Below are 14066 nucleotides of genomic sequence, written 5' to 3'. Positions count from 1 at the left end.
AAAAGCCCTGTTAACTGCTATCAAAGGAAGAAGAAAGTACCATCCCTTGCGCTCAGAATATGACACACACAGATCCCTTCTACCATATTGTTTCTGTGCTTTCTTTTAAGACAGTAGGCTGGGCTATTGTCCAATAGAAAAGCTAGATTTGATCCTTTGACTCTCAAAAGCTTATACCTAAAAATTTTTGGTTGCTCCCTTGGACTGCAAGAAGATCCAATCAGTCAGTCCTAAGGGAAATCAACCCAGACTGTTCCCTGGAAGGTCAGATGCTGAAGCTGAAGCTCAAATACTTTGGCCACCCAATGAGAAGGGAGCACTCACTGGAGAAGACTCTTGAGAGTCCCTTGGACTGCAAGAAGATCCAATCAGTCAGTCCTAAGGGAAATCAACCCAGACTGTTCCCTGGAAGGTCAGATGCTGAAGCTGAAGCTCAAATACTTTGGCCACCCAATGAGAAGGGAGCCCTCCCTGGAGAAGACTCTTGAGAGTCCCTTGGACTGCAAGAAGATCCAATCAGTCAGTCCTAAGAGAAATCAACCCAGACTGTTCCCTGGAAGGTCAGATGCTGAAGCTGAAGCTCAAATACTTTGGCCACCCAATGAGAAGGGAGCACTCACTGGAGAAGACTCTTGAGAGTCCCTTGCACTGCAAGAAGATCCAATCAGTCAGTCCTAAGGGAAATCAACCCAGACTGTTCCCTGGAAGGTCAGATGCTGAAGCTGAAGCTCAAATACTTTGGCCACCCAATGAGAAGGGAGCACTCCCTGAAGAAGATCCTGATGCTAGAAAGACAGAAGGCAAAAGAAGAAGGGGACGGCAAAAGATGAGATGGCTGGGCAGTGTTACTGATGTAACAAACACGAATCTGAGCAGACTTCCGAGGATGGTGGAAGACAGGAGGGCCTGGCGTGACTTTGCCCACGAGGTCGCAAAGAGTCAGACTCGACTGCTCGACTGAACAACAACAAAGGTGCTACTGGACTTGAATCTAGCTGTTCCTCTGCTTTGGTTGTAAGCTGCTGTGGAATCCAGCTTTGTTTCAGCCGCGCTTCTATCTTTTCTTTCCAGCCAATTAAAGCAGCTGTAATTACAAAGGCATCTTAGCAGCTACAAAATTAAACCCCGACAACACATTGTAAGAAAGGGCCTCCCCTGTCCAACCGCATCACCGTAGCGCCGTTTAGTTCAAGACAGCATGGAATGGGTTGTCGAATATTCTCATTGCTTTGCCCTGCCCTTTACTCCGCTCAACTGGCTAGCACTGGAAGCGAGGACACGCTCAATGAAGAAGAAGATATTGGATTTATATCCCGCCCTCCACTCCGAAGAGTCTCAGAGCGGCTCACAATCTCCTTTCCCTTCCTCCCCCCCACAACAGACACCCTGTGAGGTGGGTGGGGCTGGAGAGGGCTTTCACAGCAGCTGCCCTTTCAAGGACAACCTCTGCCAGAGCTGTGGCTGACCCAAGGCCATTCCAGCAGGTGCAAGTGGAGGAGTGGGGAATCAAACCCGGTTCTCCCAGATAAGAGTCCACACACTTAACCACTACACCGAACTGGTTCCCAATGCCATCTTCAGCTAAATAAAGGGTTCCCAACATTTTTGAACCTTCAGGCACCTTTGGAATTCTAACACTGGGTAGTGGGTGCAACCATAAAATGGCTGCCACAGAAGGCGGAGCCAACTGCAAAACGACAGGGAGGGAGGTCATGCCTCCTTCAAATAATGACTCTTCAACATTTCAGCCCAATGCTCTGCTTAACAGATCACCTTTTAAAATGAACGTCATTCTAAAAAATTTACTGTCTTGGATACACCTTCAGACACGCCGTGAAGATCCTCGTGCTGTCATGGCTGCTGTCACCAAAGGAAATTTGTTTCCATTTCAGATCTGCACTGCCAGACAGCTCTCTAATGGACAAACAGAAGCCCTGCTGTGCAAAAACCCAGGGTGCTCAGGGGCGCCACACTGCAGAACCCAGAACTAAAACATTAATTAGCAGCAGCTATGTGTTCTTCATGGAGCCCCGTGGCGCAGAGTGGTAAAGCTGCAGTACTGCAGTCCGAGCTCTCTGCTCACGACCTGAGTTCGATCCCAGCGGAAGCTGGGTTCAGGTCGCCGGCTCAAGATTGACTCAGCCTTCCATCCTTCCGAGGTCGGTAAAATGAGTACCCAGCTTGCTGGGGGGAAACTGTAGGTGACTGGGGAAAGCAATGGCCAACCACCCCGTAAAAAGTCTGCTGTGAAAACGTTGTGATACAATGTCACCCCAGAGTCAGAAACGACTGGTGCTCGCACCTTTATCAAGAGCCCCGTGGCGCAGAGTGGTAAAGCTGCAGTGCTGCAGTCCGAACTCTGCTCATGACCTGAGTTCAATCCAGGCAGAAGCTGGGTTCAGGTCGCCAGCTCCAGGTTGACTCAGCCTTCCATCCTTCCGAGGTTGGTAAAATGAGTACCCAGCTTGCTGGGGGGAAAGTGTAGGTGACTGGGGAAGGCAATGGCAAAGCACCCCGTAAAAAAGTCTGCTGTGAAAACATCGTGATGCAACGTCACCCCAGAGTCGGAAATTACTGGTGCTTGCACAGGGGACTACCTTTACCTTTGCAAAGTGTTCCTCATAACGTATAAAGTTTTGAGACAAGCTTTTTTTTTTTTTTTTAAATGTTCCTAGCTCTCATCGCCGCAGAGAGACATTTCAAAAGGCGACAGAAACATATTTTAATAGACAAGGGAAGACGTGCTCAACAGTTCATTATTTCTCCATTCACGATTTCCCAAACATTCCTCCCCATTTAAGAGGGGTGAATCACTTCAAAAAAAAAATAAAAACCTGAAGGCAACGATTTCACAATGCTGCAGAACGAGTGTGGCAAACCCAGAGGTTATTGTTCGGCATTGGCTTCAGCCGGTCACGCTGAAATGCAAATTAATTGTTATTTCCTTAACTCCGCGGGTTCTCGAGGCGCTTCAGACGAAGGCACAGATTAATGTCCTGTTGTTTGACCCAAGATTAGAATTTAAATGAGGGAAAGGGCTACAAAAGGGAGATTGAACAGGAAGAAGAGATGCTTACGAGCGCACGCCGTTTAAACCAGGGGTGTCGATAGTCCCCTGTGCGAGCACCAGTCATTTCCAACTCTGAGGTGACGTTGCTTTCACAGCGTTTTCACGGCAGACTTTTTACGGGGTGGTTTGCCATTGCCTTCCCCGGTCATTACACTTTCCCCCCAGCAAGCTGGGGACTCATTTTACCGACCTCAGAAGGATGGAAGGCTGAGTCAACCTCAAGTCAGCTACCTGAACCCAGCTTCCGCCGGGATCGAACTCAGGTCATGAGCAGAGCTTAGTACTGCAGTTTTACAACTCTGCGCCATGGGGCTCTTGGAATGCCAGGTAGCAGAGATATAAACTTTATAAAGGACACAGACAAACACAATTAAAGATTTCGTGTCTCTCCTGTGCGATCCAGGGAATTGGGCACAGGAAGCTCTGGCTCTTTCCCTCCTTTCCTAGGGAATGAAGGGGAGGCGCCTCAGCCAATAGAAGGAAAAGAGGCTTGGCTCAGTAGCTCTGCTGTGTGATGGAGCGCCTAGCAAAGCAAGCTCTCCCTCCCCCTCCCTTCCTTCCCAAGGGAGAAGCCTCAGCCAATGGAGAAAATAGAGACTTTGCTCTGTAGCTCCTGTGCGATTGAGCAAGCCTGGCAAAGCAAGTTGTGACACAGAAGGAAGCAAGAGGGAGAAGAACGCAGACTTGCTCATGGGCCTTACTGGAACCCTCCAAGGACTTGATCTGGCCCCCGGGCCACACGTTTGACACCTCTGGGTTTACACAAACCTAGGTTCGTTTCAGTTAAGGATGTGAACCTTGAGCACTGCTAGATCAGACCACTGGTCCACCGAGTCCAGCATCCTGTCTGCGAGGGGCTGTGGCTCAACAGAAGGGCTCTGCTTGACATGCAGAAGGTCCCAGGTTCAATCCCCGGCATCTCCCATTAAAAAAGGACCAAGGAGCAGGTGATGTGAAAGAGCCTCTGCCAGTCTGAGTGGTTGACAATACTGATCTGAATGGACCACCGGTCTGATTCAGTATAAGGCAGCTTCACGTGTGTTCATGTGTCTCAAACAGTGGCACACAGGCTCTCTGGAGATCCAACAATAAGGCTTCCAGGTACATCAGACCAGCTGGCAGGGGGTGGGGGGGGGGTGAACTTACTGGAAGCAGAAGGGGAAGAAGCTGGAAATAAATGCGACACACCTACATTATCCCAGGGCTTTTTTTGTAGCAGGAACTCCTTCGCATATTAAGCCACACACCCCTGTTACAGCCAATCCTCCAAGAGCTTACAGGGCTCCTCTTACAGGGCCTACTGTAAGCTCCAGGAGGATTGGCTACATCTGGAGTGTGTGGCCTAATATGCAAAGGAGTTCCTGCTACAGAAAAAAAGCCCTGCATTACCCAAAAGTGACATAGGCATACTGGGGATGATGCTCTGGTTTGTGGACAAAGCTCTATGGTAAGTTAGCTTCTACCACAGAGTTTTACCAAAATAACAGAGCATTCCCCCCCCCCCGACGTCACCGACATGCCTACATCACTTTCAGGTGATGTTGGCACATCGTGTTTATTTCCAGCTTCTTGTTTGTTGGGGATGGGGGGATAACGGGGGGGATAGAGCGGAGCGCCTGAAATCTGGGCGCCCCCACCCTCATTGGGGGTCCTTCATCGCTACCCAACAACAAGGCATGGAAGCCAAGGCCTTCCCAGATGTTGCCTCCTGGCTCGGGGGTTCAGAGACCGAGAGCCTCTGAATGTGGAAATCCCCTTTTACTCACCGTGGCTGGTTAGTCACTGATAAACCTCTCCCCTTGGATCTGTCTAATCCTCTTTAAAAGCCATCTATTCCGGCGGCATCAAGACATCACCCCGTTCTAGAAACAAGTTATTTTCAAGAGCCTTTCCCTAATGTTGTCTCCCGACATTGGGATTCAGAAGTCGACTGCCTCTGAACGTGAAGGTTCCATCAGTAGATGAAGACTAAGCCCTTTCGGGAATCCTATTTGGGTGGGAAAGCAACACAGAAGTGTGCTAAATAAATATGGGTAAAGTTCAGAACTAGAAGAGAAGGTGGGTAAATTTAATTTGTTCAGCCTAGGAACCAGAGATGAGTCTTTCGGGGGCCCAATAACTGGGGGGAGACTACAGGCATAAAGGGGTACAAAGAAAATATGCAAACTCCCCAGTCTCACCGTTGCATTACAAAGAAGCCTTGACCAGTGCATAGCCAAAAATTTGCTCAACTAACCAATAAAACAGAGATGTCTAACTCATTGGTTATGAGGGCCAGATCTGACATAAATGAGATCTTGCCGGGCCATGCGTGTCATAAAATGCAATGCAGAGATATAAACTTTATAAAGGACACAAAGACAATTAAAGATTTTTTTAAAAAAAACTTTAAATAAGACATGCTTAAAACATTAACACTTGTTGGTCTTAAAGGTGCTTTCTTTGTATCTCTCCCATGGGATCCACGGAGCTGGGCAAAGGAAGCTCTGGCTCTTTCCTTCCTTCCCTGGGGACCAGGAGGGGGAGGAGCCTCAGCCAATAGAAGGAAGAGAGGCTTGTCTCAATAGCTCTGCTGTGCGATTGAGAGAGCCCGGCAAAGCTAGCTGTCCCTTTCCCCCTTCCTCCCCAAGGGAGGAGCCTCAGTCAATGGAGAAAACAGAGGCTTTGCTCTGTAGATCCTGTGTGATTAAGCCTTGCAAAGCAAGCTGTGGTGCAGAAGGAAGCAAGAGAGAGGGAGAAGGAAGCAGTTGCTCAGGGGGCCTGATAGCAGCGCCCTCTGGGGGCTGGCTGCATGTTTGACACCCCTGCGATAAAGAGTTCTGTGTAACCCAAAAGCCTGCGTGTCCCTTTGCGATTAAATAAAAACTGGATAAACCTACAAGCCATTTTTTAAATTCTCCCTCCTGCATTTTGCTTACACAATAAACATAACTTGAATAAGAAGCATTTTCAGGAACAAAAAGCATCTCCACTCCTCAGTACTGCAGACACCTCCAAGCAAATCTGTCGTGCACCTGTACCTAAGCTTTGCCACAGAATGCCGCATCACCTCACTGTATCAAACCTGGGCATGACGCGGCAAAAAAAACGGCTACTAGGGCAGGCCTAGAAAAAGGAGACGACTTCCAAAATTCCAGCTAACATAACTCAAGAGTGTGTCCCCATTCCTCAGGCCCTGGTGGGTGCAGGCATTCCTCTTGCCCCATGCATTAGGACATTTGTGTCCTTCCCTTTCTTTAAAGAGCTCTGACCGTCCGATTCACCTGTTGCACCAGGCCTCAACCTGCAGGCGCGCAGGGCCTCACCTAAGAAACGGAATTGCCAGCACGGGAGATTCATGGCTGTCGGCCCTGGAGTTTGACCCACAAGTGATTCACTCACCCTCGACAGCCCACAGGGGCTCCTGACGGCAGTGCACGGGAGCAATTCCAAGGACACAAAAATGAAGCAAGCTAGCAGTCCCCCCCCCCCCCTATTTCTATTTGAACGCTGCTGCCTCCTTGAGATTTATCTGTAAGCACGGCTGTTGCAACAGCTTATAAAAGACAGAAAGAGTCCGGGTTGCAGCCGACTGCTGCTTAAGGTGGAAAATGGCACGAGGACAACAGTATAAGGAGAAAAAAAGAGCTCAAGGTATCAAAAAGTTCCTGGAAGTGACCAAACTGTGACTCGGGAGCCACATGTGGCTTTAACACATATTGTGTGGCTCTCAAAGCCCCCGCTGCCCCGTCAGGTATCTTGGAGAAGGCACTAGAATCTTTAAATCACTTCTCCGAGCCAAGCCAGCCAGCAGCTTGGAGAATGCATTTAAAAGTTAAAGTTGCTTTCTTTCAACCTCTCTCCCCCTCCTCCCATCCATTTTCCTTCCTGTCCTGTGGCTCTCAAACATCTGCTGTTCATGTCTTGCGGCTCTCAAACATCTGATGTGTCTTCTGTGTGGCTCTTATATTAAGCAAGTTTGTCCACCCCTGGTCTAGCCCTTAAATTAAGACAAGGAGACAAAACTCCTGGGGTATTTTCCAGCAGTTATCTCCTCCACTGAGAGGACCTGGTAAGATCCAACAAATCATGTTCAAGAGAGAGAGAGTCTTGGGACGGTGTGGAATTGTTTTCTGTGGTCCCAAAAGGTAGGACCAGAACCAATGGGTTGAAATTAAATCAAGAGTTTTCGGCTCAACACTAGGAAGAACTTCCTGACCCTTAGAGCGGTTGCTCAGAGGAACAGGCTTCCTCGGGAGGTGGTGGGCTCTACTTCCTTGGAGGTTTTGAAACAGAGGCTAGATGGCCATCTGACAGCAATGAAGATCCTGTGAATTTAGGGGGAGGTGTTTGTGAGTTTAGAGCGGTTCCTCAGTGGAACAGGCTTCCTCGGGAGGTGGTGGGCTCTCCTTCCTTGGAGGTTTTTAAACAGAGGCTAGATGGCCATCTGACAGCGATGAAGATCCTGTGAATTTAGGGGGGGGGTGTTTGTGAGTTTCCTGCATTGTGCAGGGGGTTGGACTAGATGACCCTTGAGGTCCCTTCCAACTCTATGATTCTGTGATTCTATGACTCCAGATCTAGTCTTGGAGAACAAGTGGTACTTCCAAGAATGGAGGTGGTGATCAGAGCTCTTCCACTCCCTCCAAGGGTCTTCAGGTCAACAGAGGTTTCAGATTAAGAAGAGCCCTGCTGGATCAGACCTGTGGTTCATGTAGTCCGGTATCTTGCCTCACAAAGCGGCCAACTAGTTCCTCTAGATCAGAGGTGTCCAACTCATTTGTTATGAGAGCCAGATCTGATATACATGAGACCTTGTCAGGCCAGGCCATGTACGTCAAAAAATGTAATGCCAAGTAGCGGAGATATAAACGTTATAAAGGACACAGACAAACACAATTAAAAGATTTTTTAAAAGAAAAAACTTAGAACATGCTTAAAGTATTAGCACTCTTGCAATATTGTGGTCAGTATTAATGCAAGCTCTCCCTCCTCCCCCCCCCACTTCCTCCCTAAGAGAGGAGCCTCAGCCAATGGGGAAAATAGAGGCTTTGCTCTGTAGCTTCTGTGTGATTCAGAAATCCTGGCAAAGCAAGCTATTATACAGAAAGAAGCAAGAGAGAAGGAGAGGGAAACAGATTTGCTCGCGGGCCTGACAGAAGCCCTCTGGGGGCCTGATCCAGCCCCCAGGCCACATGTTTGACACCCCTGTTCTAGAGGTCCAACAATACTGCATAGAGGCCAAGGTCTTCCCCTGATCTTGCCTCCTGGCACTGTGATTCAAAGGTTTACTGCCTCTGAAAGTGGAGGTTTCCCTCATTTACCATGGCTAGTAGCCACTTACAGAGACCGTGCCTCCAAAAATCTGTCTATAAAAACATCTTACCAGGAAAGCCATCCAGAAGGACAACCAACAGACTTTGCCAAGGCAAGTGGGTCTCTTCCAGTTCATCTTTTACAAAAGGGAGTAACTTGTACAGCTGGGCCCACAAGTGTCCCACTCCCCATTCATTCTTCTCCCCTAGCTGCTCCATAAACCCTCGCGATATTCCAGGAGCTCACTACTTGCTGTACCTATAGGTTGGCCACTGTGTGAGGCAGAATGCTGGGCCAAAATGGACCACTGGTCCGATCCATCGGGGTTCTTATGTTCTTCAGCAACACACCGCGCTGTGCAGCGCCGCAAGGTCCCTTCTGACTCCACAAGGCGATATTCCTACACAAAACTCCCAGCACCCCAAGCCTAGAAAATAAGTTCAGGCTTCTCCTTAAACCTCCAGGCACCTCTGAGATCCAAACAAGCAGCGACAGAAATAGACAGGGTGCATGGTGGCAATTAAAGATACAGAAGTACTAAATCAAACTTCCCTTGTGCATGTACATGTGGGATTTCCAAGGCTGTTGGCCAGAGAAAACCTCCAGAGGCACCTAACAAAACCCAAAAAAACCTTAATGAGAGGAGAGCCACACCCCCGGAGCCTCAAAGACTTTTAAACCACAGGTATTCAAACCTCCTCAATCCCTGAAGCGCTCAACCGACAGCGGAAACCTGAGTCTCCAGAGAGATAAAGCGCTGCAGAGCAGCAAAAATGAAAAGCGCCATAGAAGATTTCCAAACCTATGCAAGGATACGCTGCCCACTAACTTGTACAGAGGAGGCGAGGCCCAGGACTAAGCTGCTTTAGCTGCATCTGAAAACGCGTGCACATAAAAGGTTTCATTTATCCCATGACCAAGTGTGCATTTTCCAACCCCAGTCTAGCCCTAAGTCTCAGAAGCTAAGCAGGGTAGGCCTTGGTTAATGCTTGAATGGGAGACCACCCAATGAGTCCAGGGTCGCAACGCAGAGGCAAGCAATGGCAAACCACCTTTGAACATCTCTTGCCTTGAAAACCCTACAGCAGGGGTGGCCAAACAGCAGCTCGGGAGCCACGTGTGGCTCTTTCACACATATAGTGTGGCTCATCGGCTGGCTTGGGAAAGGCGTTTGTCTCTTTAAATCACTTAGCCAAGCCAGCCAGCAGCTTGGAGAACGCATTTAAAGTTGCTCTCTTTCCACCTCCACCATCTATTGCCTGCCCGCCTTCTTGCAGCTCTCAAACATCTGACATTCATGCCTTGAGGCTCCCAGACATCTGACGGTCATTCTGTGCGGCTCTTACAGCATCACCTTAAATTGCCTGCTTGATGGTACTTTCCACCACCACCCCTCTCTCAAGGGGTGTTGTTGGCCGCCCTGAGCCCGCTCGTGGAGAGGGCAGGATAGAAATTTAAGGTCAATAAATAAAATAAAGAAGTAAGTTCATTCTGTCCTGAGCACAGAGACGCACAAAACCTCAAGAGGTGCATCTGACTCTCAAGCAGACAAAAATATGTCTATTAAAAAGCAACAGCAGCACTAGACGCACATATCGTGAACGCTTCTCCAAAATACAAACCATGTTGCTGAGGTGCCTTCAGAGTGGATGCACATTTCTGCAGGTAAACAGTAAAGTTATATACAATAGCAGACTTTGCGATTTTGTGTAGGCACACGTACAGGCATACACACCTTTAAAAGTATAACAGGCGCACACACACTATGAGAGAGAGGTTCTACTGTCACTACAAGCAGAGAGACAGAGAAATATATGAACCCCAAGCATACAAATACTTCTCATCCTGTTTACTATATGCATATACAGCCTACTAAACTAATATACACCTTTAGTCCTTTCTAAGGCTACAAACTCAAGGATACTTGCAAAGAAGTAAGCCCCACTGAATTCACAAACATTCCCAAGAAAGCATGCAAAGCAAGGTGCATACACGTATTCTCACCATACATAAGAACATAGGCAGAGCCCTGCTGGGTCAGACCAGTGGACCATCTAGTCCAGCATCCTGACATACACAATGGCCAGCCAGTTCCTCTGAAGGGCCAACAACAGGGAATGGAGACCAAGGTCTTCCCCTTATAAGAACACAAGAAGAGCCCTGCTGGAGCAGACCAGTGGTCTATCTAGTCCAGCCTACTGTCTCCCACAGTGGCCACCCAGTTCCTCTGGAGGGCCAACAACAGGTCAGAGAGGCTGAGGCCTTCCCCTGAGAAGAACATCAGAAGAGCCCTGCTGGATCAGGCCAGTGGTCCATCTTGTCCAGCATCCTGCCTCACACAGTGGCCAATCTGTTCCTCTGGAGGGTCAACAACAAGGCAGAGAGGCTGAGGCCTTCCCCTGAGAAGAACCCTGCTGGATCAGACCAGTGGTCCATCTAGTCCAGCCTCCTGTGTCACACTCTGCCCAACCAGTTCCTCTGGAGGGCCAACAACAGGTCAGAGAGGCTGAGGCCTTCCCCTGAGAAGAACATCAGAAGAGCCCTGCTGGATCAGGCCAGTGGTCCATCTCGTCCAGCATCCTGCCTCACACAGTGGCCAACCTGTTCCTCTGGAGGGTCAACAACAAGGCAGAGAGGCTGAGGCCTTCCCCCGAGAAGAACCCTGCTGGATCAGACCAGTGGTCCATCTAGTCCAGCCTCCTGTGTCACACTCAGCCCAACCAGTTCCTCTGGAGGGTCAACAACAGGGCAGAGAGGCTGAGACCCTCCCCCCCAATCAGAACACCAGAAGAACCCTGCTGGATCAGACCAGTGATCCAACCTCCTGTTTCACAACCAATTCCTCGGAATGGCCAGCAACAGCTAGGCCATAGTGGCTGAGGCCTTCCCCTGATGTTGCCTCCTGGCTCTGGGGTTCAGAGGTTTAGTTCCTCCGAATGTGGAGATTCCACTTAGTCACCATGGCTAGTAATTATTGATAGACTTATCCTCAATGAATCTACCTAATCCTCCTTTTTTACCCAATGCAATACTCCACAAATCCCATGCAAAGCCCAGCTCTGAAGTGCTCATCTCCCCCACCACCACCAAAACTTGCACCTAATTGGAAAGGAGCAAGGCCCAATGAATGCAAAGCCCTCTTCCTGAGAAAGCACATCAAGAGGCACATACACAGGTTCTCACCGCACTCAACGCAACACCCCACAATCGCTATGCAAAGCCCAGCTCTTCAGTCCCCACCCTCCAGGAGCACAGCACATAGCTGGGAAGAAGTCAGCCCCACTGAACTCGGAGACCTACAGACTTGGAAAGAAGCGAGCCCCACTGAACGCAGAGACCTCCACGCTTGCAAAGAAGCGAGCCCCACTGAATACAGAGACCTGCTCCCAAGAAAGCGTGCCAAGATAGGCACATACACACGCGTCCTCACCACACCCAAAGCAACGCCCCGCACAACTGCCATGCAAGAAGACGGGCTCCTCCGAAGCGCCCACCCTCCGGGAGCACAGCTCCAGGAGCGGGACAGCCCCGGCGCCGCCAGAAGCAGCCACGAGCCCGCACACCCCACGCGCAACCCTAGGTCCCTCAATCCCCGACCCTCGCCCGCCTTGTTCCATGCTCGACCCGGGCACACACCCACCTACCAGCAGAACATCAGAGAAGCCATGTTGGATCAGGCCACTGGCCCATCCAGTCCAACACTCTGGGTCACACAGTGGCCAATAAATCCCACCCCGGGTGCCATCAGGAGGTCCATCAGTGGGGCCAGGACACTAGATGCCCTCCCACTGGTGCCCCCCCCCCCGCGCAACCAAGCACCAAGAATACAGAGCATCAGTTCCCCAGACATAAGAATGGAAGAGAAGACACACCGGATCAGGCCAGTGGCCCATCCAGTCCCACACTCTGTGTGTCACCCAGTGGCCAAACAATCCAGGTGTCATCAGGAGGTCCACCACTGGGGCCAGGACACTAGAAGCCCTCCACCTGTTGCCCCCCCCCCCCCAAACACCAAGAATACAGAACATCCCTGCCCCAGACATAAGAGAAGCCATGCTGGATCAAGCCAATGGCCCAATCCAGTCCCACACTCTGTGTGTCACCCCGCGGCCAAAAACCCCAGGCGCCATCAGGAGGTCCACCACTGGGGCCAGGACACTAGAAGCCCTCCCCCTGTTGCCCCTCCCAACCAAACACCAAGAATACAGAGCTTCCCTGCCCCAGACATAAGAGAAGCCATGCTGGATCAAGCCAATGGCCCAATCCAGTCCCACACTCTGCGTGTCACCCTGCGGCCAAAAACCCCAGGCGCCATCAGGAGGTCCACCAGTGGGGCCAGGACACTAGAAGCCCTCCCCCTGTTGCGCCCCCCAAACACTAAGAATACAGAGCATCCCTGCCCCAGACATAAGAACATAAGAGAAGCCATGCTGGATCAAGCCAGTGGCCCAATCCAGTCCCACACTCTGTGTGTCACCCCGCGGCCAAAAACCCCAGGCGCCATCAGGAGGTCCAGCAGTGGGGCCAGAAGCCCTCCCAAGCCCCAAGAAGAGGAGCGCTGCCCGAGACAGAGAGTTCCAACAGTCCCCCGCGGCTGCAGAACCCGCCTTTGCAAAAGCGGGGAACTCGTGCAAAGAGAGAGAGGGCGGGACGCGCGGCCGCCCATTCCCCACGCGCGCACACGCCCCTCTCGGAGCTGAGCCGGCGCCCAGCAGCCCAGGCGCCCCCCACTCACCGATCACCTCCTGCAGCTCGTAGTCATCCTTGTTGATGGACCAGGGCAGGGCGCTGGAGTCCTCCGCAGCAGCCATGGCAGCAGCCCCGGCTCAGTGGGCAGGCCGAGGCCTGCTGGCTCCCAGGGCAAGGCAGGGCAGGAAGGAGAGAAGCCGCTGCCCGGAGCTCCGCGCCCAGAAGCTGCAGCAGCAGCAGCGACCGCCTCAACCTCCGGCTCGCAGGGGCCAAACTTCGCCTGCCGCTCCTGCCCACCTGCCCATGCCCAGCAGCGCGCTGACGTCACGCGCCCGGGACGCGCGGCTCCGCCCGGGAGGCGTGGAGGGGCGGCGCGGGCGCCATCTTGAGCGCGGCCTTCCGACTCGACTCGCCTCCCTTCCCCCGCCCCCGCGCGCCTAGAAAAAGGAACGTTATTCTTGCCGAAGACGGTTTTTTGGGGGGGGGGCTTACGCCTCGTGAACCCCGAAAGACGGTGGGGGGGGGGAGTTTGAAGGGGCTAGGCTGAGGGGAAAGCCGCCACGCACAAGATGGCGGCCGGCGGGCGGGCTTCGGACCTCGCTCGGCTAACCGACCGCGGAAGGGGAGTTTTTTCCGCCTCCGATGGGGATTGGATGAGGGGTGGAGCGGAAAGGGGGTGTTTCGCTAGCCATTGGATGGCGCTTTGCCAATCAAGCGGGAAGGGGGCGGGGTTTTAAAAGGATGGAGGGCGTGAATGAGGGGAGTTTGCGCAGGTCCTAGCTAGGGTGCAGAAATATGTGGAGAATTGTACAGGAAATGTAGTATTAAAATTTGTACATTTATTCAGTAAGAGGGATATTACAGGAGCACATGTGACGCTTCCATAGGCTGAGTCTGCCCACTGGCCTGTACTGAAGTATCATCAGTAATGGTCAATATACACCAGTATTTCCAGCTCTGACTGGCAGCATCTAGGGTTGCCAAGTCCAATACAAGTAATATCTGGGGACTT

The 14066-nt window shown here is 51.3% G+C and overlaps 1 protein-coding gene across 1 annotated transcript in view; it reads right to left on the bottom strand.

The window, feature by feature from the left end:
* Positions 1-13438, bottom strand: part of OXSR1 (oxidative stress responsive kinase 1) — a 177522-nt gene extending 164084 nt beyond the window's left edge. Inside the window, exons 1-2 of the mRNA XM_060248292.1 lie at positions 13387-13438; positions 13101-13190 (exon numbers count right to left, since the gene is read on the bottom strand). Of these exons, the coding sequence (XP_060104275.1) occupies positions 13101-13190; positions 13387-13438 (142 nt within the window). The remainder of the gene's footprint in view (positions 1-13100; positions 13191-13386) is intronic.
* Between the last annotated feature and the right edge of the window lie 628 nt (positions 13439-14066).

The sequence above is a fragment of the Heteronotia binoei genome, chromosome 10 (assembly GCF_032191835.1).
Source record: "Heteronotia binoei isolate CCM8104 ecotype False Entrance Well chromosome 10, APGP_CSIRO_Hbin_v1, whole genome shotgun sequence".
Taxonomy (NCBI): Eukaryota; Metazoa; Chordata; class Lepidosauria; order Squamata; family Gekkonidae; genus Heteronotia; species Heteronotia binoei.
The sequence above is the reverse complement of the archived record's forward strand: the minus strand, read 5'-3'. Positions and strand labels throughout refer to the sequence as shown.